This window comes from Mauremys reevesii, linkage group 2 (assembly GCF_016161935.1).
Source record: "Mauremys reevesii isolate NIE-2019 linkage group 2, ASM1616193v1, whole genome shotgun sequence".
Taxonomy (NCBI): Eukaryota; Metazoa; Chordata; order Testudines; family Geoemydidae; genus Mauremys; species Mauremys reevesii.
The window spans coordinates 249,621,867-249,649,319 of NC_052624.1; the positions used below are offsets into that span (position 1 = coordinate 249,621,867).

At 45.4% G+C, this 27,453-nt stretch overlaps 1 protein-coding gene across 21 annotated transcripts in view; it reads left to right on the forward strand.

Annotated features, from left to right (window-relative positions):
• Positions 1–27,453, forward strand: part of VPS13B (vacuolar protein sorting 13 homolog B) — a 917,098-nt gene that overhangs the window by 653,387 nt on the left and 236,258 nt on the right. For 16 of the 21 annotated variants that reach the window (XR_005593500.1, XM_039522053.1, XM_039522058.1 and 13 more), the window contains 2 exons: positions 18,855–18,981; positions 21,528–21,671. Coding sequence is in view for 20 of the 21 variants with exons in the window: in XM_039522053.1 (XP_039377987.1) it covers positions 18,855–18,981; positions 21,528–21,671 (271 nt within the window). In the remaining variant the exon portion in view is untranslated. Of the gene's footprint in view, positions 1–13,080; positions 13,155–18,854; positions 18,982–19,270; positions 19,390–21,527; positions 21,672–21,832; positions 21,909–22,338; positions 22,428–22,891; positions 23,017–27,453 lie in introns of those variants that run through there. The other 5 variants (XM_039522054.1, XM_039522056.1, XM_039522059.1 and 2 more) reach the window with 5 other exon arrangements.

Consider the following 27,453-nt stretch of genomic DNA (forward strand, 5'->3'; position numbering starts at 1 on the left):
CTTCGCGAGCTGAACAAATACCTGCTCAAGCCCAAGTTTCGCATGGTCACCTTGGGGACCATCATTCCCTCTCTGGATCCGGGAGATTGGTTTGCCGCCCTCGACATGAAGGACGCTTACTTCCATGTCGCAATTTACCCCCCTCACAGGCGCTTCCTTCGGTTTCTAGTCAACAAAGACCACTACCAGTTCGCCGTGTTACCTTTCGGACTTGCCACGGCACCGAGGGTGTTTACAAAGTGCATGGCAGTGGTAGCAGCAGCCCTCCGCAGGCGCCAGATCCACGTCTACCCCTATCTGGACGACTGGTTGATTCGGGGGCAGTCGCAGGGGCTAGTACAGCGACAGGTGGCGGAAATCCTGTCCCTCTTTCAACACCTCGGACTGCTTGTCAATGCCGAGAAGTCTACCTTGCTCCCAGCACAGCGGGTGGAGTTCATCGGCGCGATCCTCGACTCCTCGGTGGGCCGCGCCTGCCTGCCGCGGTCTCGGCACCTGACAATGGTCTCCCTCATCCGGGAGCTGGTCAACTTTCCGACCACGACGGTGCGGTCATGCCTCCGCCTCCTCGGTCACATGGCATCGTGTACATATGTCACCGCGTACGCGCGACTCCACCTCCGTCCGTTCCAGTCGTGGCTGGCGTCGGTGTACCGCCCGCACCGCGACCACATCGACATGGTGGTCACGGTCACGAGACCGACCCTCGAGTCCCTCCGCTGGTGGCTCGACCCAGAGATCGTCTGCGCTGGAGTGCCGTTCCACCCTCCTCGTCCGTCCGCGACGCTGACCACGGACGCCTCGGCACTCGGTTGGGGGGCCCACCTGGGAGGCCTTCACACTCAAGGCCTCTGGTCGCCCCAGGAGCTCGCTCTCCACATCAATGTCCGCGAGCTCCGGGCGATCCGTTTTGCATGTCACGCCTTTCGGACCAACCTGCAAGGCCGCTGGGTGACAGTATTCACGGACAACACAACAGCACTAGCCTACGTGAACAAGCAGGGCGGAGCTCGCTCGTCCCCCCTCTGCAAGGAGGCGATCCTCCTCTGGGACTTCTGCGTGACCCACTCCATTCACCTGGAAGCGTCCTTTCTTCCGGGAGTGCAGAACACGCTAGCCGACCGCCTCAGCAGGTCGTTTCTCTCCCACGAGTGGTCCCTCCGTCCGGCGTTGTACACACGATTTTCCAGAGGTGGGGTTTCCCGGGTCGACCTCTTCGCCTCCAGGCGAACAGGAAGTGTCTCCAGTTCTGCTCGTTCGAGGGCACTCGCCGGGATCTCTGTCCGACGCCTTCCTCTATCCGTGGCAGACTCACCTCCTCTATGCCTTCCCTCCGTTTCGCTAGTGCACAGAGTGCTCCAGAAGCCGGAGGATCGAGCCACCATGATACTCGTGGCTCGGCCTGCGGCAGCATTGGTACACCCTGCTGCTCGAGCTCTCCGTTCGGGAGCCCATCACCCTCCCATTGTGGCCGGACCTCATCACACAGGACTTCGGCAGACTCCTCCACCCCAATCTGCAGTCTCTCCATCTTACAGCCTGGTTCCTGCGTGGTTGACCCACGCAGAGAGGGGCTGTTCGGCAGCCGTACAGCAGGTCCTGCTTGAAAGTAGAAAGCCTTCCACCCGTACTATATACATGGCGAAATGGAAGAGGTTCACGCTCTGGTGTGACCAGCAGGGGCTCAACCCATTCGTGGTACCCATCACTACCATCCTGGACTACCTATGGTACCTTAAGGAGCAGGGTCTGGCGGTTTCCTCTTTGAGAGTCCACCTCGCCGCGGTGTCCGCCTTTCGTCCGTCGGCGGAGGGTCGGACCATCTTTGCCAATCCGATGGTCTCCCGCTTCCTGAAGGGCCTCGACCGCTTGTACCCGCCGGTGCGTCGCCCCGCCCCGACCTGGGACCTGAACCTCGTCCTGGCCAGACTCACGGGTCCTCCATTCGAGCCTATGGCCACGTGTTCTCTCCTCTACCTCTCCTATAAGACGGCCTTCCTGGTTGCCATAACATCGGCAAGGAGAGTCTCGGAGCTACGAGCATTGACGGTGGGCCCTCCCTATACCGTCTTCCACGCGGATAAGGTGCAGCTTCGCCCTCACCCGGCCTTCCTACCAAAGGTGGTCTCGGCCTTCCACCTTAATCAGGACATCTTCCTCCCGGTCTTCTTCCCGAAGCCCCACGCTTCGCCCGGGAGCAACAGCTCCACACCCTCGACGTCCGTAGGGCGCTGGCGTTTTACATCGACCGGACAAGGCCTTTTCGGCGTTCCACCCAGCTCTTCATCGCAGTCGCTGATCGCATGAAAGGCGAGCCAGTCTCTACCCAACGCATTGCCTCCTGGGTGACCCAATGCATCCGGTCATGCTACGAGCTAGCTCACGTGACTCCATGCCGACTCACCGCTCACTCTACGAGAGCGCAAGCCTCGTCCGCCGCCTTCCTGAGCCATGTCCCCATCCAGGACATCTGCAGAGCGGCTACCTGGTCTTCGGTCCACACCTTCGCCTCCCACTACGCGTTGGTGCAGCAGTCTAGAGCAGCGCAGCCTTGGCTCTGCGGTTCTACACTCCGCCACGTCTCACTCCGACCCCACCGCCTAAGGTAAGGCTTGGGATTCACCTAACTGGAATGCATTGGAGCAATCACTCGAAGAAGAAGAAAAGCGGTTACTCACCTGTAGTAACTGGTGTTCTTCGAGATGTGTTGCTCAATCCATTCAGACCCGCCTCCTTCCCCACTGTCGGAGTAGCCGGCAAGAAGGAACTGAGGAGCGGACGGGCCGGCTGGGGTATATATTTAGCGCCATAGCGGCGCCACTCCAGGGGGCGCCCAGCCGGCCCGCCGGGGTTGCTAGGGGAAAAAAGTTCCGGAGAAGCCGTGCACGCGCGGCGCGCACACCTAACTGGAATGGATTGGAGCAACACATCTCGAAGAACACCAGTTACTACAGGTGAGTAACCGTCTTTTCTCATGATGGAGAAATCTCTCAGGCCAGCCTCCGACCCTAAGTCCAGGTCACCCCCTGGCCAATGGTCGCCGCCAGCAGCAGCCTCTGACAGGGGCTCCACTTCAACAATGGCTGCCAAGGAGCTACTCCTAGAAAGGCTACCAAAAAGTGGTCTCAGACATCCCTGCACCAAGAATCGCCAAAAAGAAAATGATCTCCAACTGAAAAATCTGCCCCGGTGCCCACAGCACTGAGAGCACCGGACTACAAGACACCAAGAACATCCGGCACAGAGAGTTCCCGAAAAGCTAAAGACCCTATTCAGGAAAGCTCTATAGGAGGTTCACACACTAAAATAAAACCTTCCAGCTCGGCACCCAGCAAAGATGATCTCAGCACTGAGCAGTACAATGGCGCCCTCTGCTGTACCTATGCCACACAGCTCTAAATCCTCAGCATCAGTAGCTTCAACTCATGCTCCTGGGCCTTCCGCCATGCCATCTCCAACACCGAGCCTCGCGGTTCTGCAGTGATTCATGAGGCATGGGGATCTGATAGTGGTCTCAATACCTGAATTTCCTTTACTTGGTACAGAGGGTAGCCATCCAGAAGAGTACCAAGCCAGCTGACTACTCCCTGCAGATCAGCCCCTCTTATCTCCAGTGATGAAGAAGAGGATGATGCAGTAATATACACTCCTCAATCAAGCCAGGACCATTTTATCACCAACCACCTGCGGATACATGAGGATGGTATGGTCACCCATGGGCACCCCCCCCCAATACCATTCCCACCTAACTGGTCATACTGGGATCCATGGGCAATGTATAGGGCCCAAAACCGCAGGCCCCGTAGCCCGCCTAGCTCCAGAACAGCCAGGTCCCCTTCATCAACTGTCCCAGAACTCTCAGAAACACAAGAGGAAGAGACCAAGGAACCTGAGGACACAGCCAAACATGATAATTCACTGTCTACTCACCTCTCATCTTTATCACCAGATGAAACCATAATGCCACCCCCACACACTATGGGGGATGATTTCAAATCCTTTCAGGACCTCTTCAAAAGAGTTGCTGAATCCCTAGACATTTCATTGGCATGACCCAGAAGCCCAACATAAAATACTCCAGGCATCCTGTCACATTGCACTCCATATTCTTTATGGAAATATGCTTATGTTATGGATATGACATAATTAAGATGTACTTTATGCAAGATGGGTCTTGTAAGATATCATTGGAAAGGTTATAATTTACTAAATGTGATTATCCAATTTTATACATGTGTCATTTCTGTATCTAAAGTTAGGAGTATGGACTATGTAACAATCACAACTGGGTTTGTATTGGGAAGACACCCGCCTGACAACAGGCCATCAGATTTGATGAGCCATCAGGAAGGGACAACAAAACCATGAAGATACTAATCTCTCTCCCTCCTGGGAGGCATCCAGGGATGTAACTGTGACGCTACTAGGTCAGGTGGTCTTGTCACCTGACACTAAACATTATCTGGGTCTTCTTGTAACTTTCCACTGAGATTAAATTTGGGAAACAAAGGAGTCCCACCTTATGTAAATCCTATTTAAGAGTGGAGCGGAAGGCAAACGGGACGACTCCTCCCCATAGCCTGTCTGCCCAAGAAGAAGGACTGCTAAAGCCACCTGAAGGGAAGGCGGGGGGGAGTCCAGACTGAGATAGGGATCCAGTCTGAAAAGAAATATAACTGGAACTCTGACCCACAGAAGCTTTGTAACCTGCCTAAAATAACATTTAGGGTAAGAAATTACAGTTTGTAACCTGTTTCTTAAGTATATTGAGCTTAGTTTGCATGCTTTTGGTGTATTTGCTCAGTAATCTGCTATGTTTTGTCTATTATCTCTTAGGGTATGTCTACACTACGGGATTATTCCGATTTTACATAAACCGGTTTAGCAAAACAGATTGTATAAAATCGAGTGTGCGTGGCCACACTAAACACATTAAATCGGTGGTATGCGTCCACTGTCTGAGGCTAGCGTCGATTTCTGGAGCGTTGCACTGTGGGTAGCTATTCCGTAGCTATCCCATAGTTCCCGCAGCCTCCCCCGCCCCTTGGAATTTCCAGGTTGAGATCCCAGTGCCTGATGGGGCAAAAATCATTGTCGCGGGTGGTTCTGGGTAAATGTCGTCAGTCACTCCTTCCTCTGGGAAAGCAACGGCAGACAAGCATTTCATGCCTTTTTTCCCTGGATTGCCCTGGCAGATGCCATAGCATGGCAACGATGGAGCCTGTTTTGCCTTTTGTGCCTGTCACCGTATGTGTACTAGATGCCGCTGGCAGAGGCGATTCAGCAGCGCTACACAGCAGCATGCTTTTGCTTTTGCATGACAGCAGAGATGGTTACCAGCCATACTGTACCATCTACCATACCATAAATTGGTAATAAGATGATCATGGTTACCAGTCCTTTTGCACTGCACCATTTGCTGCTGTCATAAGTGCCCCTGGCTGAGATCAGCCAGGGGCGCAAAAGCCAAAATTGGGAATGACTCCCTGAGTCAATCCCTCCTTTTTGGTATCTAAAAATAGAATCAGTCCTGCCTAGAATATGGGCAAGTGTACTAGAGAACCACTGTATCATAGAACCAGAGAGCACAGCTGCTCTGTGTCAGATCCTGCTGAAATTATGAGCTGTATGCTATTCACAGGGGGTGCTCCTGCAACAACCCCACCTGTTGATTCCGTTCTTCCCCCAGCCTTCCTGGGCTACCATAGCATTGTCCCCCCACTTGTGTGATGAAGTAATAAAGAATGCAGGAATAAGACACAGTGACTTGTTAGTGAGAAATGAGTGGAAGGCAGCCTCCAGCTGCTATGATAGTCCAGACAGGACAGTAAGGAGTGTGGAGGAGAGGAGCCCAGCATCCCCCTGCTAGTCCAGGGGCAATTGTATCTTTTCTTTACACATGAAGGGTGGGGGCTGATGGAGCTCAGCCCCCTGTTGCTATGATGACGATGGTTATCAGCCATACTGCACCATCTACCAGGAAAAATTAGGGCCAGGCGCCCTTGATTGACCTAACTGATGCTAGTCGGCATGGTTACCAGTCCTTTTGCACTGCCCCATGTGCCAATAGGCTGATGATGAGGATGGGTACCAGTCATATTGCACCATCAGCCACATATGGCAGGGGGGGAGCAAGGATGTTGGTGTTGAGTGCTGCAGCATCGCATCTATCTGCAGCATTCAGTAAAGATAGGGTGACATGTTAAAGAGTCAAGAGAGGATTTTTTTCCCTTTCACTTCTGGGGGTGGGTGGGGGTGTGTGTAAATTGCCGAGCTATGCCCTGGCCCACCGCGGACACTGTGTTTGACCCTAGAAGCATTTGGAGCTCAGCCAAGAATGCAAATACTTTTCGGAGACTGCAGGAACTGTGGGATAGCTTGAGTCCTCCAGTCCATGAGCGTCCATTTGATTCTTTGGCTTTCCGTTACGCTTGGCCACACTAACCCTAATCCGATATGGTAGTACCGATATTAGCGCTACTCCTCTCGTTAGGGAGGAGTACAGAAACCGGTTTAAAGAGCCCTTTATACCAATATAAAGGGCCTCTCAGTGTGGACGGGTGTGGCGTTAAATCGGTTTTACGCTCCTAAAACCGGTTTAAACGCATAGTGTAGACCAGGCCTTATATTCACTTAAAATTCAATTTTTGTAGTTAATAAACTTATTTCTTGTTTATAACATAACCCCGTGTGTACAATTCAGAATTGAAGAGGGGGAGAGGAGAGGCTGTGCATACCTTCCTCCACATTGAGGGAGGAGGTGGATTTCATAATATATCTTTGGGTCTGCATTCCAAGGGAGATGGACACCTGAGTGCTCGGGCAAGTCCCTTAATCTGAGCCTTCCCAGAACTGATCTCAGTGTCTGTTTTATTCTGCAATTTGGGGTGGCCCTGCCTGTGCGTGTGCTGTAGGAAGCTTAATAGCTTGGCTCAGCAAGACAGGTAAAAAGAGTGCCTAGGTTGGCATAACAGGCAGGCTCAGTGGTATCTTGGCATATCAGGTGACATCCAAAGGGGTGCCACCCCTCACACATCCCCAGCAGCAAAGATAGCTTTGCCAATTAATGATGCTATTATGGAGCCTGCAAAAATAATCTGGCAGACATCTGCTACAGCACCACCTTCGTGTAAGAGGTCTGATAAAAAATATTATGTGCCAGAAAAAGAGGCTGAATTTTTATTCATATACCTCACACCAAACTCCTTAGTGGTGGAGGTAGTCAATCAAAGGAGGAAACAACACCAGGCCCGAACAACCCATACGATAAAAAGTGGAAAAGGCTAGAACTTTTCAGGATGAAAGCCTATTCCTCAGCTACACTTCAGTTCCACATAGCCAACTATACAACCCTCCTGGCTAAATATACACACAATATGTTATCCAAAATGTCAGAATTTATTGAAAATTTACCAGGTGACAAAAAAGAACGATATAAAGAGAACATTTCCAAAGGGTCTCTCATCGTCAGGATGGTCCTACAGGCCTCCCTTGACTCTGCAGACTCAGCAGCACGATCCATCGCGACATCCATGGTCATGTGCCATGCATCCTGGCTCCAACTCTCCAGATTCCCAAGGGAGGTCTAGGCGACAGTTGAGGACCTCCTCTTTGAGGGTCAAAAACAATTCACAGACAAAACCAATATATCTTTAAACACCCTAAGGACTCAAGGGCGACCTTAAAAACCCTGGACATCTACGTACTTGCAAACAAAAAGAAACAAGGCAGGTTTTACAACCAGAGATTCCGGTCTACGCCACACTCTCAGCCCCAAAGACAGTGCGACCAATGGCGTAAACAAAGACAGAACACACATCGGCAGAACCAAGATCAGCCTTCAGTGTCTCAACAATCCATTGCTAGACAATCATTTTGAAGGTGTGGTCAAAGGCACGAGACCGCCACACTCTCTGACTCTGAAACCAGAAATAGTCCTCCGCCCATTCAGAGACCACCTGTCACCATACTACCCAGTCTGGAACATCATTATGACAGACAAATAGATTTTTGAGATTATCCATAAGGGCTACTCCATCCTCTTTTATTTCTATCCCACCTACCCACCCCTCTTCCCTGTCCCTCTTCAGGGATCCCTTTCACAAGCACCTGTTACAACAGGAAATAAACCACCTCATACAAGTAGGTGCTGTGAAACCTGTACCATTGCAACACAGGGGGAGAGGTCTTTATTCACACTACTTTCTAACTCAAAAAAAGATCGGTGGGTGGAGACCCATCCTGGATTTACGCAAACTCATCAAATTAATGAGGACACAACATTTCAAAATGGTGAGACTAACCACAATAATTCCGGCATTAGAAAAGGGAGATTGGCTCTCAGCCCTCAACCTTCAGGACACTTATTTTCATATTACCATCCGCCATCACATAAAAGATTCCTGAGATTCACCCTAGGGAAACAACATTTCCAATATGGAGTACTACCCTTCAGCCTGTCCACTGCCCCAACCGTTTTTTCCAAGGTTCTCGTTGTCATTGCAGCTCATTTCTGCAGACATGGAGTAATATTTCCATACTTGGATGCTGCCTCATATGGGCACGAACACAGCAAGAAGCAATAAATGCCATGCCGAGCACAATAACTCTTTTCATGAACTTAGGATTGCAAATAAATGTGCAAAAGTCCAGACTGGTTCCTGTCCAAAAGTTGGAATTCATAGGAGCCTGTCTCGACTCTCTAACAGCAATGCTACCCCAACAGTGCTTCCTCACTCCAGTCAATCTAATTTCAACGGTGAGGGAAAGCCCACAAACATCCCCAAAATGTGTTTAAAACTCTTGGGGCACATGTTGGCAACTGTGCTTGTTATCAAACATGCCAGACTCCACATGTGATGCTTGCAGGCCTGGCTTCGAACAATGTATATACTGCACAGACACTCTCTCAACAGATGCCTCACAATGCCACGCAGAAATTAAAAGACTTGTTAACATGGTGGACACAATCAAAGAACATCTGCTCAGGAGTCCCTTTCCAACAAAGAACTCCAACCGTGACAATGACAACAGACACTTCCATAATAGGTTGGGGGGCACACATACTTAACAATACGGCCGCTGGACCCCAGTGGAGTCCAACCTGCACATAAACTTACCGGAGCTAAGGGCAGTCCAAAATACGTGCGACCATTTTCTCCCTCTAATCAAGAACTATGCCATCAAGATCCTCATGGACAGTATTGCGTGCATGTTTTACATAAACCAACAAGGGGAAGCACGATCATACTCCCTATGTACAGAGGCAATATGACTTTGGAATTGGTGCATCACCAACAACATAGATATATCGGCATCCTATCTGCTGGGATGTCAGAATACAGCAGCAGATATACTAAGCAGGGACTTCTCACAAACCCACGAATGGGAGATGGATCCCGAAATTCTCAAATCCATATTCAAACGATGGGGGTTCCCCACCATAGATCTATTTTCAACAGCTCAGAATGCTAAATGCCCACAGTTTTGTTCCAGGGAGGGATTGGGACACCACTCCCTAGGCAATGCTCTCCTCATAAAATGGGAGGCACCACTGATGTACGCATTTCCTGCAACTCCACTCCGAAGCTGAGTCATTCACAAGATCAAGCAGGATAAATCCAGGATTATTCTCATACACCCACACGGCTCAGAAAAACGTGGTTCCCATACCTGCATCAGATGGCAGTGAAGCCGCCTCAAACCCTTCCCCTAGTACCTCACCTTCTAGGACAAGATGTGGGACACATCCACCATCCCAACCTCGCAGTCCTCCACCTCAAGGCCTGATTACTCCATGGCTAACAGGAGTCAAGGAGGTCTGTTCTGAGGAAGTAAAAGATATATTACTGAACAGCTGGAGACTAGGCACAAGAAAGAGGTATATCCATAAGTGGAAATGATTCTTTACCTGGTGCCAAGATAATCAGATCTTACCGCAGTCGTCCCCATCCCCCATACAGAGGATTCTGGACTATATTCTAGGACTTAAAAAATCAGGGCTATCCACAAGTTGCATCAGAGTTACATTTGGCTGCTATTACCTCCTTCCACAGCAAGGTGGATGGGATCACTATATTTGCTCACCCAACGATTAAATGCTTCCTTAAAGGCATTGAAAACATTCACTCACCATAAGAAACCCTACACTTATGTGGAACCTCAGCCTTGTTCTATGCGGACTCATGGGAAAGCCATGAAGACAGTGCAGCAACTAGAGCTGGGCAAATGATGGATTTTTTTTTTGTTCACTGGCAAGTCTGAAAATTTAACAAAAAATGTTTTGGGTCAAACCAAAAACAATTTTTTTTCAGAATTCTTGGCAAATCAAAAAGTTAGAAAACATTTTGGGTCAGATCAAATGAAACATTTCATGTAACCCAACTAAAAAATTTTTGTTTTGATTTCAGGCATTTTAACGAAAGCAAAAGAGGACTAAATTCACAAAACAGCAGGAAGTGGTGGTGCTGTCTTGATAACTTTTAGCCTAGTAGTTAAGGCGTTCATCTGGAATTGTGGGGGAGAAGGGGCTGGGGTTCAATTCCTGCCTATGCTGGATGTGGAGAAGGGATTTGAAGTTAGGTCTCCCACATTGCAGGAGAGTGCCCTAACCACTGGGCTGTTGGTTATTTTGGTGTGGAAATCTCCTGGGTTAAAGCTGTTCCACTTTATATGTATAAATAGATCGTCATTGGAGCAGGGACTTGAACTTGGTTTTCCCACATCCTAGGTTAGTGCCCTACCTCCACGCTTATAGAGTCATTTTCTCTTTTTACTCTCTGGACTATTCATTGTCATTATGAATGACTGTGAATTGCCACTGTGAATGCCAAAGTCTAAACAAAACAAAACAAAACATTTTGATTTTTCAGTTCAGACAAAACTTTTTGGTGAACTTGATGCGAATTCACAAATAGTTTCAGGTTGACCAAAACTGCATTTCTTGACCAATAAACTATTCCCTGAAGTAGACCTACCTGTCTAATAGTAATAGATTCAGGACATCCTGAAGTATGACCTAAATAGGAAGGAAAGCTAACAAGGAAATTGAAATGTGTAAGCAAATAATGTCAAGCGCATGTAACTGAGGTAAAGGAACTAAAATGGGGACAGAACAAAGGAAACCAATGCACTGGGAAAGAACATAAGAGCAGAGAAAAAAAGACTGAGAAATTCAGCTGACATAAGCAAGCTTTTTGTTGTCACCTCTCTCTGCAGAAAGCTTGACAATACTTAGGCTCGTGCTGTGCTCATACAGCAGCCTATTATGTTGGTCAATATTCTCATTGCTTCCTTATACTCCCCTGTATCCATTTGTTGTCTCTTGTTTTATACTTACATTGTAAGCTTTATAGGGTGGGGACCACCTCTCACCTACTTCAGTGAAGTCCTGGTCCATGATTAGGGCTTCTAGGTATACTCAGGTATAGCCTTAGTTCAGCAATTGGTGGCCAGCAATCAGTATAGGGCACTAGTGTACCATACCACAAAAGTTTTATTGCCTCACAGCCTTATGTTAGCGTATGGTCTTTTCAGTGTACTGTACTTTTAAGTGTAGATGATGGACTACTTTAATGTCTCTGAAAGTACTGGTTAAAAAAAAAGACATAAATATATAACAGATGCATAAGTGGACCTCGGATTAAATGTACTCTGGACATAGAACCATCATTACATCCTTCACAATCAAGTTTTTTCATGAGCTCATGTGGTGTACACCTGTGTTAAGTTAGCAGTGCTCTTAGATGCAGTGTGGAAGACTTAGTAATTCAAAGTGGAACTTGTTTCTTTGTTCATTTTTGATTGCCCCATTCCTTCTCTCCAAGTGTATTGTGTTTGGCTTCTGTTTACACTTACAGTTTTGCTAATACTTGATTTGGCGCCTTTTCAGATTTACCAACTAATATTAATTGATAAGCAAAGAAACTAATATTATTTGATAGGTAAATTAGTTCAAGTAAAGTAGTGCAGGCAGATGGTATAGGGCACGTAAAGAAAACATTAAACAGTCTTGAACCTGTGTTACATTTAAAAAAATCCTTTAAAATGCAGCACAGTGTCCACCTACTAAATCAACATATCACATTTAAGAAATGAGAATATTTATTGGCCAAAATTTATTTAGACAAAGATCAGGTTGGTGTTTCTGTGTCCACGTAATAATGCAGGTTTATCTCTTTTGTCTTGCGTATACTTAAGTCATAATTGCCAGCAATTTTATATACATTAGGGCAGACAATTATCTAACACATAGCAGTATGCTCTTTCAGTGTCAGCGGTATGCCTGTGCCACTCAATTCTTATTTCCTTTTCACCAAAGACAAAAACACTTACTTCCTTATTTTCCCATTGTGCTGTGGCAATAGGGACCTGGATGAAAGCCATTTGATTTAAACTTAATCTAGATAAGACTGACGAGATGCTGATTGGCAGGGAGAAGCATTTATGGAACTGGCAAAATCGATGACCACTTTCTCAATTGAGGATGTTTGCCAGCGGACTGTGAATGTGCTTTGCGATCCTGTGGTCTGACTAGATAGATTCATCATTGCTCATGGACTACCAGTTAACATCACAGGCTGGACGGGACTTTTTTCATCTTTGAATGACCAAATATTCCAGGGGTGGCCAACCTGAACCTGAGAAGGAGCCAGAATTTATCAATGTACATTGCCAAAGAGCCACAGTAATACGTCAGCAGCCCCCTATCAGCTCCCCCACCCTGGTCCCAGCGCCTTCCACCCACCGGCAGCCCTGCCAATCAGCACCTCCCCCTCCCTCCCTGCACCTCCCAATCAGTGGTTCGTGGCATGCAGGAGGCTCTGGGGGTTAGGAGGAAGGAGTGAGGGCACGGCAGGCTCAGAGGAGGGGGCGGAAAGGGGTGGAGTGGGGGCAGGGCCTGTGGCAGAGCCAGAGGTTGAGCAGTGAACACCCCCCGGCACATTGAAAAGTTGGTACCTGTAGTTCCAGCCCCGGAGTCAGTGGCTATACAAGGAGCCACATACTAACTTCTGAAGAGCCGCATGTGGCTCTGGAGCCACAGGTTGGCCACCCCTGAAATATTCGTTGCTTTTCCCTCAGATGCTGATCTTGTCATAGTCATCCCTGTGGAACCAACCATGACACGCATGCATGCATGCATGCAGAAGCCCACCATCTGAACAAGAGTATATTATACCTGTGCTCAACAAATATTAAACCTGTATTCTGTACTGGCTGCCAATCAACTTGTGTGTAAAACTGAAGTTGCCCTAAATAATCTTAAATAGCTTAGGGCATAGCTAACTTGGAGACAGTATTCCTCTATAATTTACCATGCTTTCTGCACACATTACTTCTGAGGAATTCTGTGCCACTGTGCATGCAGAATTCATGTCCCCTGTTGGTTCTTTTGCTTCCCCACAGAAAAATGTTGGTTTGGGTGCCTGGAGCAGCTGGCGAAGAGGTAAATCACTGTTTGGAGGGTGTGTTGGGGGCGGGGGGGCTGGGGATGCCCTGGCCGATGTCTCCTATCCTGCACTGTGCTCAGCTGCTAGTACCAGCTGGGCTGGGGGCAGGGGAGGACGGGACTTGCTCTTCTCCAGCAAGTAATGGCCGAGTCAGACCCTCCTCCAGCTGCAGGAAGCTCTGAACCCCTCCCCCCCGCTTCCTGCCCCCATTGTGCCTCAGCTGAGAGGGAGGGGTAACTGTATAGGGAGCTGCTCCCCCATCCGCACAACCCCCATACATCTGGACTCCCCATTCCCATAGTCCCTTGCCGAACCTCACCCTCCCCGCACCCAAACCCCCATCCTGCTGATCCTCACCCCCTGCATCCAGACCCCCTACCAAGTCCCACCCCCCTGCACCCAGTTCCCCACCCCTGCAGACAGACAAGCCCCCACTGATCCCACCGTAATTGAACCCCCACCCCAAGGAGCCCCACCCCCCTGCACCTGGATCCCCACCCCACTGAGCCCCAACCAGCTTCACACAGACCTTCACCCCATCAAGCCCCACTCCCCAGCACCCAGAACCCCCGCTGAACTCCCACACCCAGACCCTCCTGTTGAGCCTCATCCCTCCCCACACACACATCTACTGAGCCCCAGCCACCTTCACCTGGACCTCCATGCAGAGTCCCATAGCCCCTGCTTCCAGAACCCCCCAACAAGCCTGTATGCATCCACTTCCCCCCTCACCTGGAACCCCCGCTGAGCTGCCTGCACTGAGATTGCCCCACAGAGAACCTTCTCACCCCACTCCTGGATCCCCCCATACTAAGCCCCTCCACACTTGGATCCTGCCAGGCTGACCCTGCCTTCCCACACCTGGTGCGCCTGGTGCCGAGGGGCAGGGCCCCATGGTGTTTCTAGGGTAGGCCCAGCCCTTGCACTGCATCAGGGTCGGGTGCAACCTCACAGCTGAGTCCATGTCCCTGTGGGTGGGGGGTTCCACGGTGATCTCCCACCTTCATACAGCCAGTGGCCTGTGTTCTCCCCTGCTATACTGGAGCCACCACATTTATTTACTGACAAAATTCACAGAATTTTAAAATATTGTGTGCATTTTTTTTTGGTGCAGAATTTTTAATTTTTTGGTGCAGAATTCCCTCAGGAGCAATACATCACATCCTGAGCACTTACGCTAATTGCCAGCAGAGTAAAATTCAAGGAACACAGAATTTGAATGAGCAGGTACTCTGTAATGTTTTGGGGTTCAACTCAGACCAGTAAGGGATTGTGTCATTGCCTGGCCTGCAACTCTGGATGCCTTAAATGCTGTGCTGCTGTGGCTCACAGCCCTGACATCAACAGCCCACATACACCCTGGCTTCTAACACCCAGTTGCTTTTTGCAGAGTGAACCTCCTACTCCTGAATTTTCCCAAAATCATCTGCATTTCTAGTGTCCTGTCCTCTCCTGGAACACGAATAGAAGTTAAGTTTGTTGCTCCTTTAAAGAGTCAATATATTGCAGCTCATAAATGTAACTAGTTTTTGACAAATACTATTTCAATTACAGCACTGAACTGGTTTATGATAAAAGTAAAACAAGTTTATTTAATCACAGAGAGGTTTTAAGTGAGTTCAAATATAAGGAATAAAGATAGAAAGGGTTATAAGCAAACCAAAATAAAAATACACTTATAAGACTAAAACTTAATTTCAGCGAGTTACAATCTAAACTTAGCTTGCAGAGATTTCATCCTCCTTGGCTGAAGGGACCAAATGTTCTGTGATTTCAAGAGCTGCAGTCCCATAGAATCCCCCAAGTGATGGACAACTATAGGGTTCTTTTCCCTTTATTTTTATAGTCCAGTAAACGTTGGAAATGTATTCTTTGAAAAGTAAGCCCAGACAAAGTGGCTTTTCCTTGCTGGGTGTGGATGCCATGCTGTTGGTGTAGACTCCATACTGTCTTCTCTCCCCCTGGTGATTCTTACAATGCAAATGATCTCTTCCTGCAACCTCACTTGGTCTGAGGTGTTAGCCTCTTTCCTTTGTCTGAAGAAAACCAGTTGATCAACTCCCCTGGACGTGCCTGTTTAAATACAGTTTAGTCATGTATTTCCATGATATATTTATGTAACCCTTCTGCCAGGCCGAATTGATAGCAGCAAGGGCCAGGTTCAATACATAGGGGTCCGTTCTCTACAACGTAATGCAAAACCAGCTCGAGCCCCCACCCAGTGACCTGGGAAAATCTTACACATACCCCATGGCACCTCGAAGAGGCAATATTTCCCCTCTCACAAGCACAGAGTCTCAGTGTAGCAGAAAATGTTTAATAACATGAGATAAACAACATAGCATTAAATTGGGAAAACACCTCAACAAGAGTTCATAGACCAAACCATGAGCAAAGACCCACCCCAGGAAATTTGGCCATGTCCTCTTCCCTGGGCTCTTGAGTCCAGCAACCCCAAAATCACCCCAAGACTCCGAAGTCCAATACCCCAAATGTCCCTAGAGTCCAGCAACCCAAAGATCACCCACAGTCCCAAAAGTCCCACAACCCAAAAGTCTCTGTCCCGGGTCAGTGCAGCCCCAGGGTTCAAGAGTCTATCTGCAGGGGTTTTCCCCCCGCCAGCCTGGGTAGAAAGGGGCACCTTACGTGGTCCGAGGCCAACTGCCCTGCCTCTCCGTGGGATTCTGCTTCCGCCTTCCCCACAAACTGCTCAGCTCCGCTCCGCTCTGCTCTGCCAGCTGCTCTGCTCCACGAGCCGTCCCGTGATCCACTCCAGTCGTTCCCGCAAACTGCTCGGCTCTGCTTGCTCCGTGGGCCGCTCCAACCATCCCACAAACTGCTCCGCTCTGCCAGCTGCTCTGCTCCACCAGCCGTCCTCTGATCCGCTCCAGGAGTCCCTGCAAACTACTCGGCTCTGCTCGCTCCATGAGCACTCCAACTGTCCCACAAACTGCTCCGCTCTGCCAGCTGCTCTGCTCCGCAGTATAGCTCCAGGCTCCCCCACTAGTTAGCACAGCTCTTTAGTGATTTCAGCTCTTAGTGAGTTCAGCTCAGGAACCTGTAACTAAGATTCTTAAGGGAATCAAAAATCAGCTCTGGTATTCAACAGTGGAGAGAGGAGGAGGTGCAATTGATGCTTCTGGCTCACACAAGGAGCCCACTCCTTTGTCTAGCGAGTGCCACTCAATTGATGGCGAGACTCCCTGTCACAAAGCAGTTTCACAGTTCCTCATCCACACAATCAGGGTGACAACACTCCACTCCTCCCACCCCAACAACAAAGAAACTGGGGATTCCACAGCTGCCAAAGCAACCATCCCAGGCTGCCGTGGGCTATGCCAGGCGGGGAGGGTGTACCTATGCAAACACGATCAGCCCCTGAAATTCTTTTCCACACTCGCCATAATTCACCACCAGATGTCAGGGTAGAGCTCATCCTGACTCTGCTTACATTTATAAAGTATTTTGTGGGTTTACCATACATACATTACACACGAATATTAATGATCAGTGACTTACTAGTTTTCCAGTGATATATTATGACATGTCAGCTTTTGCATAAATGTCACGACAACAGGGTGTTAGGTGCAGTGAGTATGTCAGGCCTGATGAGTTGCTGACACAGAATAGTGAGCTACCAATAGGGCTCTGTGTCCCACTGTCATCTCTGGAGTTTGCTTCTGCTAGAAATATATCTAAACCGGAGCCTAGCCACATTAAAGAATCATTGTGAAATCCTCTTACTTTTATCCTTTATGGCTCTGCTGATCACCATTGTGAGAGATTGTGTGTCCTGCAACAAAACCAGTTTCAAGTCTGTTTGCCATGGTAGAACGTGTATGTTAGTCTCTCTTCTAGCATTCTAGAGCCAAGGGTTTAAAAATCCCTATGCACCAATTGTCTCTTAGTTTCTCTTTTTTATATGAGCCAGAGAAAATGCATAACCTGGGCATTTTGTTGGGATATATGTTAGAATAATTTGTATATTGTTTGAACTTAAATTATTTGTTTAATAGCTTGTTCATAGTTAGCTGTTTCTCATTTTATGAATATGCAGAAATTGGTCTAATGAAAGTCATGTTCTAAGAGTTGTCAGGGTTTGCCTCTGTGCTTGTCTTTGTAAGAAAGGTAGGTAGTCTTCTAGCAGATGCGCTCAATGATCAGATCTCAAGGCAATGGTTCAAACAGATACTACCCAGAGGACTCGCATTACCCATGATCTTGTTGAGACTGAGGGCCATCTGATTTCATTGCAGGCTTTTCTCATTCAACTTTCCTCACTGGAAGAATGGCAGAGGAGGTGCTCATAGACAACAGTCTGTGGCAAATTTATTTGAATTGACACAGAGATCCTAGTCTGGTATGTTGGGTCAACAAGGGCTATTGATAGATGCATCCAAAAAAGGGAAATGACTTCAGCCTGCATTTTGGTAGCAGTGAAAAATAACCAGAAGATAACTTAAGTATCCAATTTACTGACACAAATGTTCATGGAAAGTGAATGTCAGTATCCTGTTTAGAAGGAGCTAATGTACAGCATGCTCATCCAATCACAGAAAGGGATGCTGGAAGGCTGGCATTGCTTCACTATGGGGGCAGAATTTAGGCGTCTGTGTGTGGTCTATGGTGTAAAGTACTTATGGTAATGGTGAAGTGTGAATGGTGGAGTAGAGGTTCTATATCGTTAGATGGCTTAACTTTTCATGGACTTGATTTTGTGATTTTTGTGCCACTTGTGTGTGTGGCAGCTTTAACTGTTTCTTTACAAAGTATTTTGTGCATGATGTAAATGTCTTGTTGGATATACAAGAACACCTATTTAAATATAAAGATTACTAACACATTTTGAAAATTATTTTATGTGGTTTGTAGGTCAAATGTGTGTGGCCTAAACTGCTTCACAGTGATTTAATTTTAAATGTATATTAATTCAGTAAAAGGAAAAAACAATAATACATCACTTTGTATCGTGTGTATACTGGTGGATTGCTTGCAGAGTAAAAGGTTTAGATATATTTTGGTTTCAAACGTACTGAGTTCACAATGGGTTTGTGCAATATATTAATAGTTAACATTAGAAAAATGTGTAATTTTTGTCTTAATTGTGAGGAAATTCAAATAAATTATTGGCCCTGATCCTGCAGTTGGATCCATCTGGGCCTTACTCTGCATTGAGCTCCACTGATTTCAGTGGTCCTGTCCATGGGGATAATGACCTGACAGCCAGATTGGGACCATTGTTATTAATAATTATTTATTATTTTTATTGTGGTAGCAACCAAAGGCCCCAATCAGAATTGAGGCCCCATTTTGGTAGGCCCTGTACACAGGAAGAACACAGGAAGATGTGGTCTCTGCCCTAAGCAGCTTACAATCTATTGTAATAATATATATTTTTTCTTTTAGCATAAGGCGACATCAAGAACGGAGAGCAATTTTAACTCCAATTTTAACAGATTTCACAGTGCGAATAACTGCAGCTCCTGCAATCATTTTCACAAAAGTAATTTCACCAGAAAACTTGCACACAGAGGTTAGTACAAAATTTAAACAAAAATAACTGACTTTTTAACATGTACATTATTGTTCCCTTCACAAATTTTAATCTTGATAGAAAATATTATATTAAACAATATTAAAATAGTGTGTTTGTGGAAAAAGGAATAGTTTTTTTAAGCTGTTCATAGAGATGCTGTAATTTTGGTATTTAACTATGGCACCATTATTGTTTATTATTTGCATTGTTTGAACAGTTATTTTTATTTAATTACATTATGATAGCACTCAAAGGCCTCATCATGACCATGATCTCATTGTGCCAGGTGCTGTACAAACACCCAGAAATAGTTTGTGTCCCAAAGAGCTTACAATCTCTTGTCAAAAACCAGATGAAAGGAGGGGAAACATGATTCAGCAGACTTATGAAGTGGTCAGATTTATGGTAGGCGCACTGCAGAATTCTTAAAGGATTTATAACTAAAAGAGTTGAGAAGACATGATCCAGCACAATATTTAAGAAACACTATTTTCATGGGCCCCATAAAAGCAAACCTGAAAACTACATTATCTCTACAAGAATCAAATAAACGCAGTGTGCTACGGTCAAATTTCCAAAGGCATACTACTTTTTGTAGTAGGAGTAATAGGGATACCTCAGAATATTCCAAATTGACTGGAAAGATTTAGCAGTAACTTTTACCAGTCTGTGGGTCAGCTCATTAGAGGAGACTGTTACACACAAGAGACTGTGGTTCATTTCTTGGCATTAGCACATGGGTAGGGAATTTAAAACACATTATTTGGAGGGAGATGCCAGTCATTGTTTGCCAGCTAGCAGGAGTGATTTTTCATAATAGCTACCTCCTGGGAAGGGCAAAACCGAGGTAGGAATGAAAATCATATTTGCACATTTGTAACAGGTGCAAGTTGATGGAGAAGGAACAGATGTTAATTACATGAGGGAAAGATTGCAGTGAGTTTGTGTTTCATGTAGAGTGCCATCACAAGTGTAGGAGGGAGAGAGTTTTAAATTAAAAGAAAATTCAGGGGATAGCTGTGAGATGCATGGAAAGGATTCAGAGAAAAGAAACATATGAACATTACTATTGCTCACATTCAGGAATTTAAATGTTTTGGCTAGTCAGATTCTCCTTGAATCAATTCCTTAGGGGACGCTTAAGGTTGAAGGGTGGGGTCTACTATAGATTACCGAGAATATGAACATTATTCACATGTCCTTCATGAGAAGGGGCAATGCTTCTGCTTATTAAGCAAACCTTATGGATTGATTCTGCTGTTCATCTCTGAATCACTTGCCAACAATGGTCAAGAGCTTTAGTTTTGTATAACTATAATAGTGGTCATCCAGCTAACTCTGCCAAGATATTAACAGTGGTTTACAGGCAAAGAGAAATCAATTAGGCTGGTTATCTTTGAGTTCCAACATATGATTTCAATATAAATCGAGCTGAGTTTATATTCCAAAAAAGTATATCTTCTTGGAAGGACAAGGCAAAGGAGAAATGTAGTCCATTGCCAAGCAAATGAAAAACAAAAATCTGACAATCTAGTGTTTGATATTGTCACGGAGTCCCTGGGTGATGCTCTGGAACTGCTCCCCACCAAGCCAGTCAGGACTTTGGGGAGCCTCCTCTCCCTTGGAGCAGACTTGTTCAGGGCAAGAAGCTCACACGTCTTCACCTCCTGGGTCTCTCCTTGGAGCATTCAGCATCTTCTGCCCCTCCGTGCGCTTCCCCCAGCGAGCTCGCCCCAGTGGGGTCCTGGGGAAGCCACAGGGTCCTGCACCCCCACTTTGCAGTCAGACGTGACTCTCAGCCAGCCAGTAAAACAGAGGTTTATTCGATGACAGGAATAGGATCTAAAACAGAGCTTGTAGATACAGCGAACCGGACCCCTTGGCCGGGTCCATTCTGGGGGCAGTGAGCCAGACCCCCACGCCTGCACTTCACTCCTCGTGCCCAGGCAGCTCCAGACTAACAACCCCCTCCAGCCCCTCCTCTCTGCTCAGCTCCTTTCCCGGGCCAGGAGGTCACCTGACCTCTTTGTCTCCAACACCTTCAGTTGGCACCTTTGCAGAGGAGGGGCCCAGGCCATCAGTTGCTAGGAGACAGAGTGCCAGGCATTTAGGTGCACTGGCCCTTTGCTCTGGGGCAATCACACACCCTTCTCCCACCACCTAGATACTTAAGAACTGCATAGGGGACACTGAGGCACCAACACAGTATTCAGAGAAAACATTAAGAACATTCCCAGTTTGTCACAGATATTACAAAGGAAAACAAGACCTCTCACAGGAAACACTTTACATACAAGATTTGTGTTAATGGTTACATATGCTGTTGAAAGCAAAGCAAGGTATTAAACACAACTTCTTCACAAGAAGTCTTATGGCTTGCACACCATTCTTTGCTACTAAAAGAGAGAAATAGATTTAATGGGTCCCAATTAACATTGTGTAAATGGCTTAAATTGGGTATGACAGAGAATTGTGGTATACTTACCTTTAAAATGTAAATTATCTGCCTAGTAGCTAGTATCTGACATGTTTTTTCTCCACAGGAGATTTTAGTGTGCGGACATTCTTTGGAGGTGAATATGACCACAAACCTGGACTTCTTCCTCAGCGTAGCTCAAGTACAACTTCTACAGCAGCTAGTACAAGCCAATTTGGTTGGACTGGAGCCTTCTGACAAGAGCACTGAGGTAGGTTGTATAACTTGTTTTCTTTTAGAATTACTGTGGCTCACATCAGACATTTACATTATGTGTGGTGGTAGAAAAAATGTGTAAGTAAATGAATTACACACATTATTGTTTATCAAGCTTTACTTATACTGTACTCCATTGTTATTTTGAAAATTAAGCTTCCTTATGAGAGAACATTGATCAGGAGACATGGGAGGATGAAAGGCACATGGATGGATTTTAAGGCAAAAGGCTGTAAGGTTATTAATGTTTAACTTTAATGGAAGACTCAACAACCTACTTCTCCCCAAGATATACCACTCATTTACTTGAATCCAATACAGTGTTAAATGACCTCCAGGCCGAACCAATATTCAGGGTTGATCCCCTTCACTCTAATCTCTATGATTCAGCCCACCTTTGAATCATCTTATGTTCCCCCTGCAAGTAGAAAGGAGGATACACATAAAAGGTACCTCAGTCTGTGAACGCTTAACATCTTTCTTGTGACTAATAGGGTCCACCAGCCATCACTCGGGTCTCTCATCCATGTTTACTTCCAGGTGCCAGCCCCTATCAGCCTGTCATTGGCAATGAACACCAGCCTCAAGTTGCAACAAAATTACAAACTTCCCACTTACTACATTTTGAACTTTTAAATTCTGTCTTTATTCATTAAAACTAGGCCTCCAACCAACAAGACACCTTGCCCCTGGAAAAAAAATCCTTCCTGATTGACAAAATTGGAGATCTGATCAGACCTACAGCATCTTGGTAACACAGCTCAGATTATACCTCAGTTATAGGGCAGGGTGAGGCAGGGCAGCAGCAGCAACCCCAGTGGAATGACTGCTTCATGCCCTAAGAACTTCATCGACAGTAGGGGGATGCATGAGACAATCAATTCTCCGTTTTCCTCCAAAAGTCTAGCAAATGGGTGGAAGGGAGAGGTAGAGAAATCTCTCCTCCCTGTACTTACCCTCCTGCCCAGGCACAATCTCCACATGCATTCTGGGCTGGCGGGAGGGGGCAGTGCTCTGAAGCAGCTGAGCCTGCAGCTCCCTTTCTCCCTGCTCTCAGGACCCCAGGGGCTATCCCACCTTAAGTCTAATGAAAACTCACCCTCTGTCCCTCTCCCTCACCGAGACTGGGGGGCATTATTTCATTACACCTTTGAAACATTAACAATGTAATAAAAGAAATACACTATGTCTTTCTCTTCTTTGGATACTTTGCAGATCCACAGCCTCTTTTGGAAATGAATATTGTAAGTAGATATACTATGGGAATATCTTCAATAAATAACTTACAGGGCACTGTTTTCCCATCTCCCGTGGAATGCACAGAATCATAAACATTGAACGGGTGCCCAGAACTTGAATTTTGAGCTGGTGCTGTGAAGAAGTTCTGCACTATTAGTGCTTAATATGCAAACTTGCTGCAATAAAAGCCACTTACTAGATCATTTCAGAGTGCTTTTTCTACACTATATCTAGAGGTGCCCATTTGTTCTTCATCAGTTCTTTCCATACACACTGTAGATAATTAATAAAGGAAAACATTTCTAGTTCAAGTTATTATTCTTAGTTATGTCATAAATAGTAAAACTATATCTGGATTAAGTACAGTGTAGGGTAATGATATGTTTTATTTCCATTACTCCTTTCTCCAGTTATTTTCTCTAAAATAACAAAGTGGAGCCAGCTTCACACCAGTGCCTCAATGTCTTTTCTCCACATGCCTTTCACCTCATGTTGCCTTCTTGAGTTTTCGGAGGGTGAAGTAATAGCTGATGGATGTGAACTGCCCTGCTCATATCAATGAGTTAAGTCTGAAATCTAGAACTGTTAACTGTTTGACTGCTAACCATTTTATTAGAAGCATCCAGCTATAATTATCCCACATTCCCCAGGGGGCCCATCTAAGTTGTAGCAGCGTCCCTGGATTGCCCTGTGAGCTACAGTGCTGCCTGCAATCTGTGCTGCAGCTTTGCCCCCAGCCCTACCTCCAGCACACCCCTTATATCAGAGCTTCCCTGACAGTCTTCAGAGGGCAACTCTACAGTTGTTTCACACAGTTCCTGAACCAGGGAATTTTCTCTCAGTTTCAGAGCTTTAAGGGTCTCTTTAAGCCACTTCAATCCTTTTACCTGGTATAACAGGGGCAGAGCAGGAATGAAGATTTCATCCTATCTTTATGTAAGTGCTGACTGTGTTTGATACTGTACAGAACACAGAAAAAGAGGCAGTATCTGCCCCCAGGAGCTTAGCTGCTAAATAGGCAGATACTGTATAATGCACTGGGAGACCCAGAGGAAGGGCCCACATATGAAATCCTCATAGTGAGCTTGGCTTTGCTTCCAATACAAAATGTATAAGGCCTCTCTTCCAAATCTGAGACAAGATAATGTAGCAGTGATCTGCCAGGTTTTTAAAGTAACAGAAGTCTTTGATTGTATAACAGACATTATGATGCATTCTGGATGTAATTTTCATTCTGGAGAGAGTCCACGCATGAATTTCGAACACCAAAGATAAGCAGTCCTGCTGCTGCTTTAAGAAATACTCAGAGCTCTGCAGGCATATAATGTTGAAATGGACCAGGTGAAAGTCTGTCATTTCACACATTTTAATGATACACAGCATGAGGGAATTGGGAAACTTTTAGTTCATGTTCCTTGTTTAGCATATTTTGTTTCTCTTCAGAGACACCTCGATAGGTCACATGTAACCAAGAATAAACAGAGGTCACTAATAAAATACGCATTTGTGCATTCTCTAAAATGGAGGAGATGAGGGAATACCTTGAATTTCTTGAGGTTATGGCCTGTAAAAGAAATAAGTGTTTTACCTCCTGTTCATCCCCTGCTAAACACAATGGAAAGACTTGGCTTGAAACACATCTGACAGAGTTTTTGTTAAGAATCTGTCAAAGATAGTTTACCTTTAGCCTGCAACTGAGGGTGTAGAACACTGGAGTTTTCTAAGAATAAGAGAACATAGTCTATAGTAATAAAAAGTTTAAATACTTCTGATTTCTCTGTATAGTGGTGCTTTTCTTGTGGATGGTGAATTCTTCAAGGGTCTCCAGGTGAAGATTTGAATACTTAAAGGTCTTCCTAGAAATATTGCATAATGGAATTGTTTAGGGGCAGATCATGGAACTTTGGGGCTTGGTGGGGACTAGATTTCCTGTAGTATGCAGTGTCCAGTTCACCGTAAACTTTGTATGGCTAACATGGAGCCTGTCTCTCGTCTACTGTATGTTGAAAGAAGTGGTTGGCCTGGAAGCAGGAAATGGAAAAAGGAACACTGCAAGTAGAATGGAAAGACTAGAGAAAGATTAACATCAATCCATTCTTTCAGGGCAGTGTTTAATAGCTACTAGCAACTCCCTTTATTTCTTAATATGTTTTTTTCAGCACTGTCAGATGTATTAAGTAACAAATATTTTTCCAAATTCAGAAGTAAGTCAGGATTACTACTTCCCCTGCTATGCTTAAAATCTCCCAGAAATGTGTTTACCTGGACATACAGTTCCACTTCACGCTGAGGGCACAAGGGTGATTGGAATAAGTCAAGCTTATTTAAACTTTTGGAGTGAAATATGTCTTGTATTGACAATTAAATTAATTCATGCGCAGGCATGGAAAGGTTAGATTTTTATCAGTCAATGTTGGGAAAAGTCAATATCTCAATACACACACAAACTGACAAAAAATATTTCTGTCGATGATAATCAAAATGTCCAGCTAGGCAAAGTAAGAAAAATGCTGCTAAAGAACTTATTAGAGTTTGAGTTAAGGATATTAACTTTGTATATTTTGACATGTGATGTTGAATATTTGTGTTTTAATGCTTGTAAAGCTTTAATTTTTTGAATCTCAGCATCTGCAGTCATTAAATAATTGTCTGAATCTGCCTATTTTCTATCAACTCTCCAAATTTCCTACAACTGTGAACATTTAAACAGATAAAAATTGAAAAAAGTTTTAAAATAGACATCAATATTATCTGTCAAAATTATTTTAAAAAAATTTGAAATCTGCCAAGCCTATTCATATGGCAGCTATTAGACAATGACATTGACTTCACATGTTCATTCCCAGGCTTCCCAGGTTTCCATGTTTAAACCTTTATTCAATGCAGACCCCTTTTTCATCATCTTGATCAAGTCTCTTTGTGTGCTGATTGTAAATAAATTTTAGTTAGCAGAAACCTTAATTTTGGTACGATTTTTAACATATCTCATGCATCTGGAGTAACAGTGCTTTACCACTACAAATGAGAAACTCACACTTTGCTAGTTGGCTTTCATACAGTTTTGGGTGTTCTTGAGATATTATGACCTGTGAGATGGACTGATTAAAGCTAGGATATTATTGATGAAGATTGCCACAGCTCTTGTTCAAGCTGTTATCTCACGTCTTGACAGCTGAAATCTTCTCTCTGGCCTTGGGCCACCAACCTTTCCCTCCTCACATCAGTAGAAAAGCTGCTCATCTTGATGGTCCATTATTCTGATACCACCATCCTTGAATTGTCTCCCTTGCCTTGCCGCCATGAGGACGGTAAGTCAAGCTAAGATACTTCGACTTCAGCTACGCGAATAGCGTAGCTGAAGTTGCATATCTTAGATCAATCCCCCCTCCCCAGTGTAGACCTGCCGTGAGACTATTAATTTATGCAAACATTCTAGCCTTTGCTGTTATATTGTCCCCTGCTCCTGCTTGTTTGCTTATCCTCTTCTTGTGTCTGGTCATAATCCTAGATTGTGAGCTCCCTGGGACAGGGACTTTATTTGCTTTTCTTCTGGCACTATTGCAATATGAGTACTCAGTAAGATAAGTACAATAAGATGATCATCTGGATTGCTCAGGTCAGCCACACTTAAATAAATGGTGTTTAGATTCCTCTTCAAGAAACATTTCACATCTTCCTTTTTTAGGAAAAGTTATCAAGAAGGTTGTAATGGACCATCTCAGATACACCTCAATTCCACATGTGTGTATTATGTTTTAGTCTGGGTTCAATTATGGTTATGGAATAGAGACCTCAGTGATTATATCGATTGCTGATTTCTTTCTACGATCACATAAGCCGTAAGGTGGCCAACCTGATTCAATTAAATTTATCAGTATCTTTTGATACTATTAAGGTATTGTTGCATCTGGATGATCTTGTTTGAATGAACAGAGTTCCACTTCAGCTCCTTCTGCCTCAAGAGATTCCAGAGGTAGAAATGGGCAATTGTTTATCTTCCTTAAGAACCCTAACGTTGAGATTTGCAGGATTCCATCTTGTCATCCCTCCTGTTCAATGTGTATGTAAGCTACTAGGGGAGACTGAGAGACGTTTTGAGCTGCATTGTCATCAGTATAGTGCTGATACTTATTCACAAAGGACAAATACACTATTGATGCTACCTGATTGACTTTAGTGGAGGTGAACTAGTACATACCAGCAGTGAAAATTCGGTTTCATTTAATCAAACCTGGATCCAACAGTTTCCTTAATTTCCCAGTAACTCGCCATGATAAGGATGTGGATGAGAGCAAACTGGCTATAACTAAAAACAGGAAGTGATGCTTGTGGTAGGGAGAAGCATTTAGAGAAACAGGTGGTTCTTGAACTATTAGCTATTGCTCCCAAAGTTAATGTTGTTTAACATGTTATCTTAATAAATTATTCAGAAAAGGGTGATACTATATTGGGATGGTTGTAAGCACCAGTGATGATTAGGAGTAATACTAAAGGATCTAGAGCGTTTCAAAATATGGGCAGAAAACAAAACAAAACAT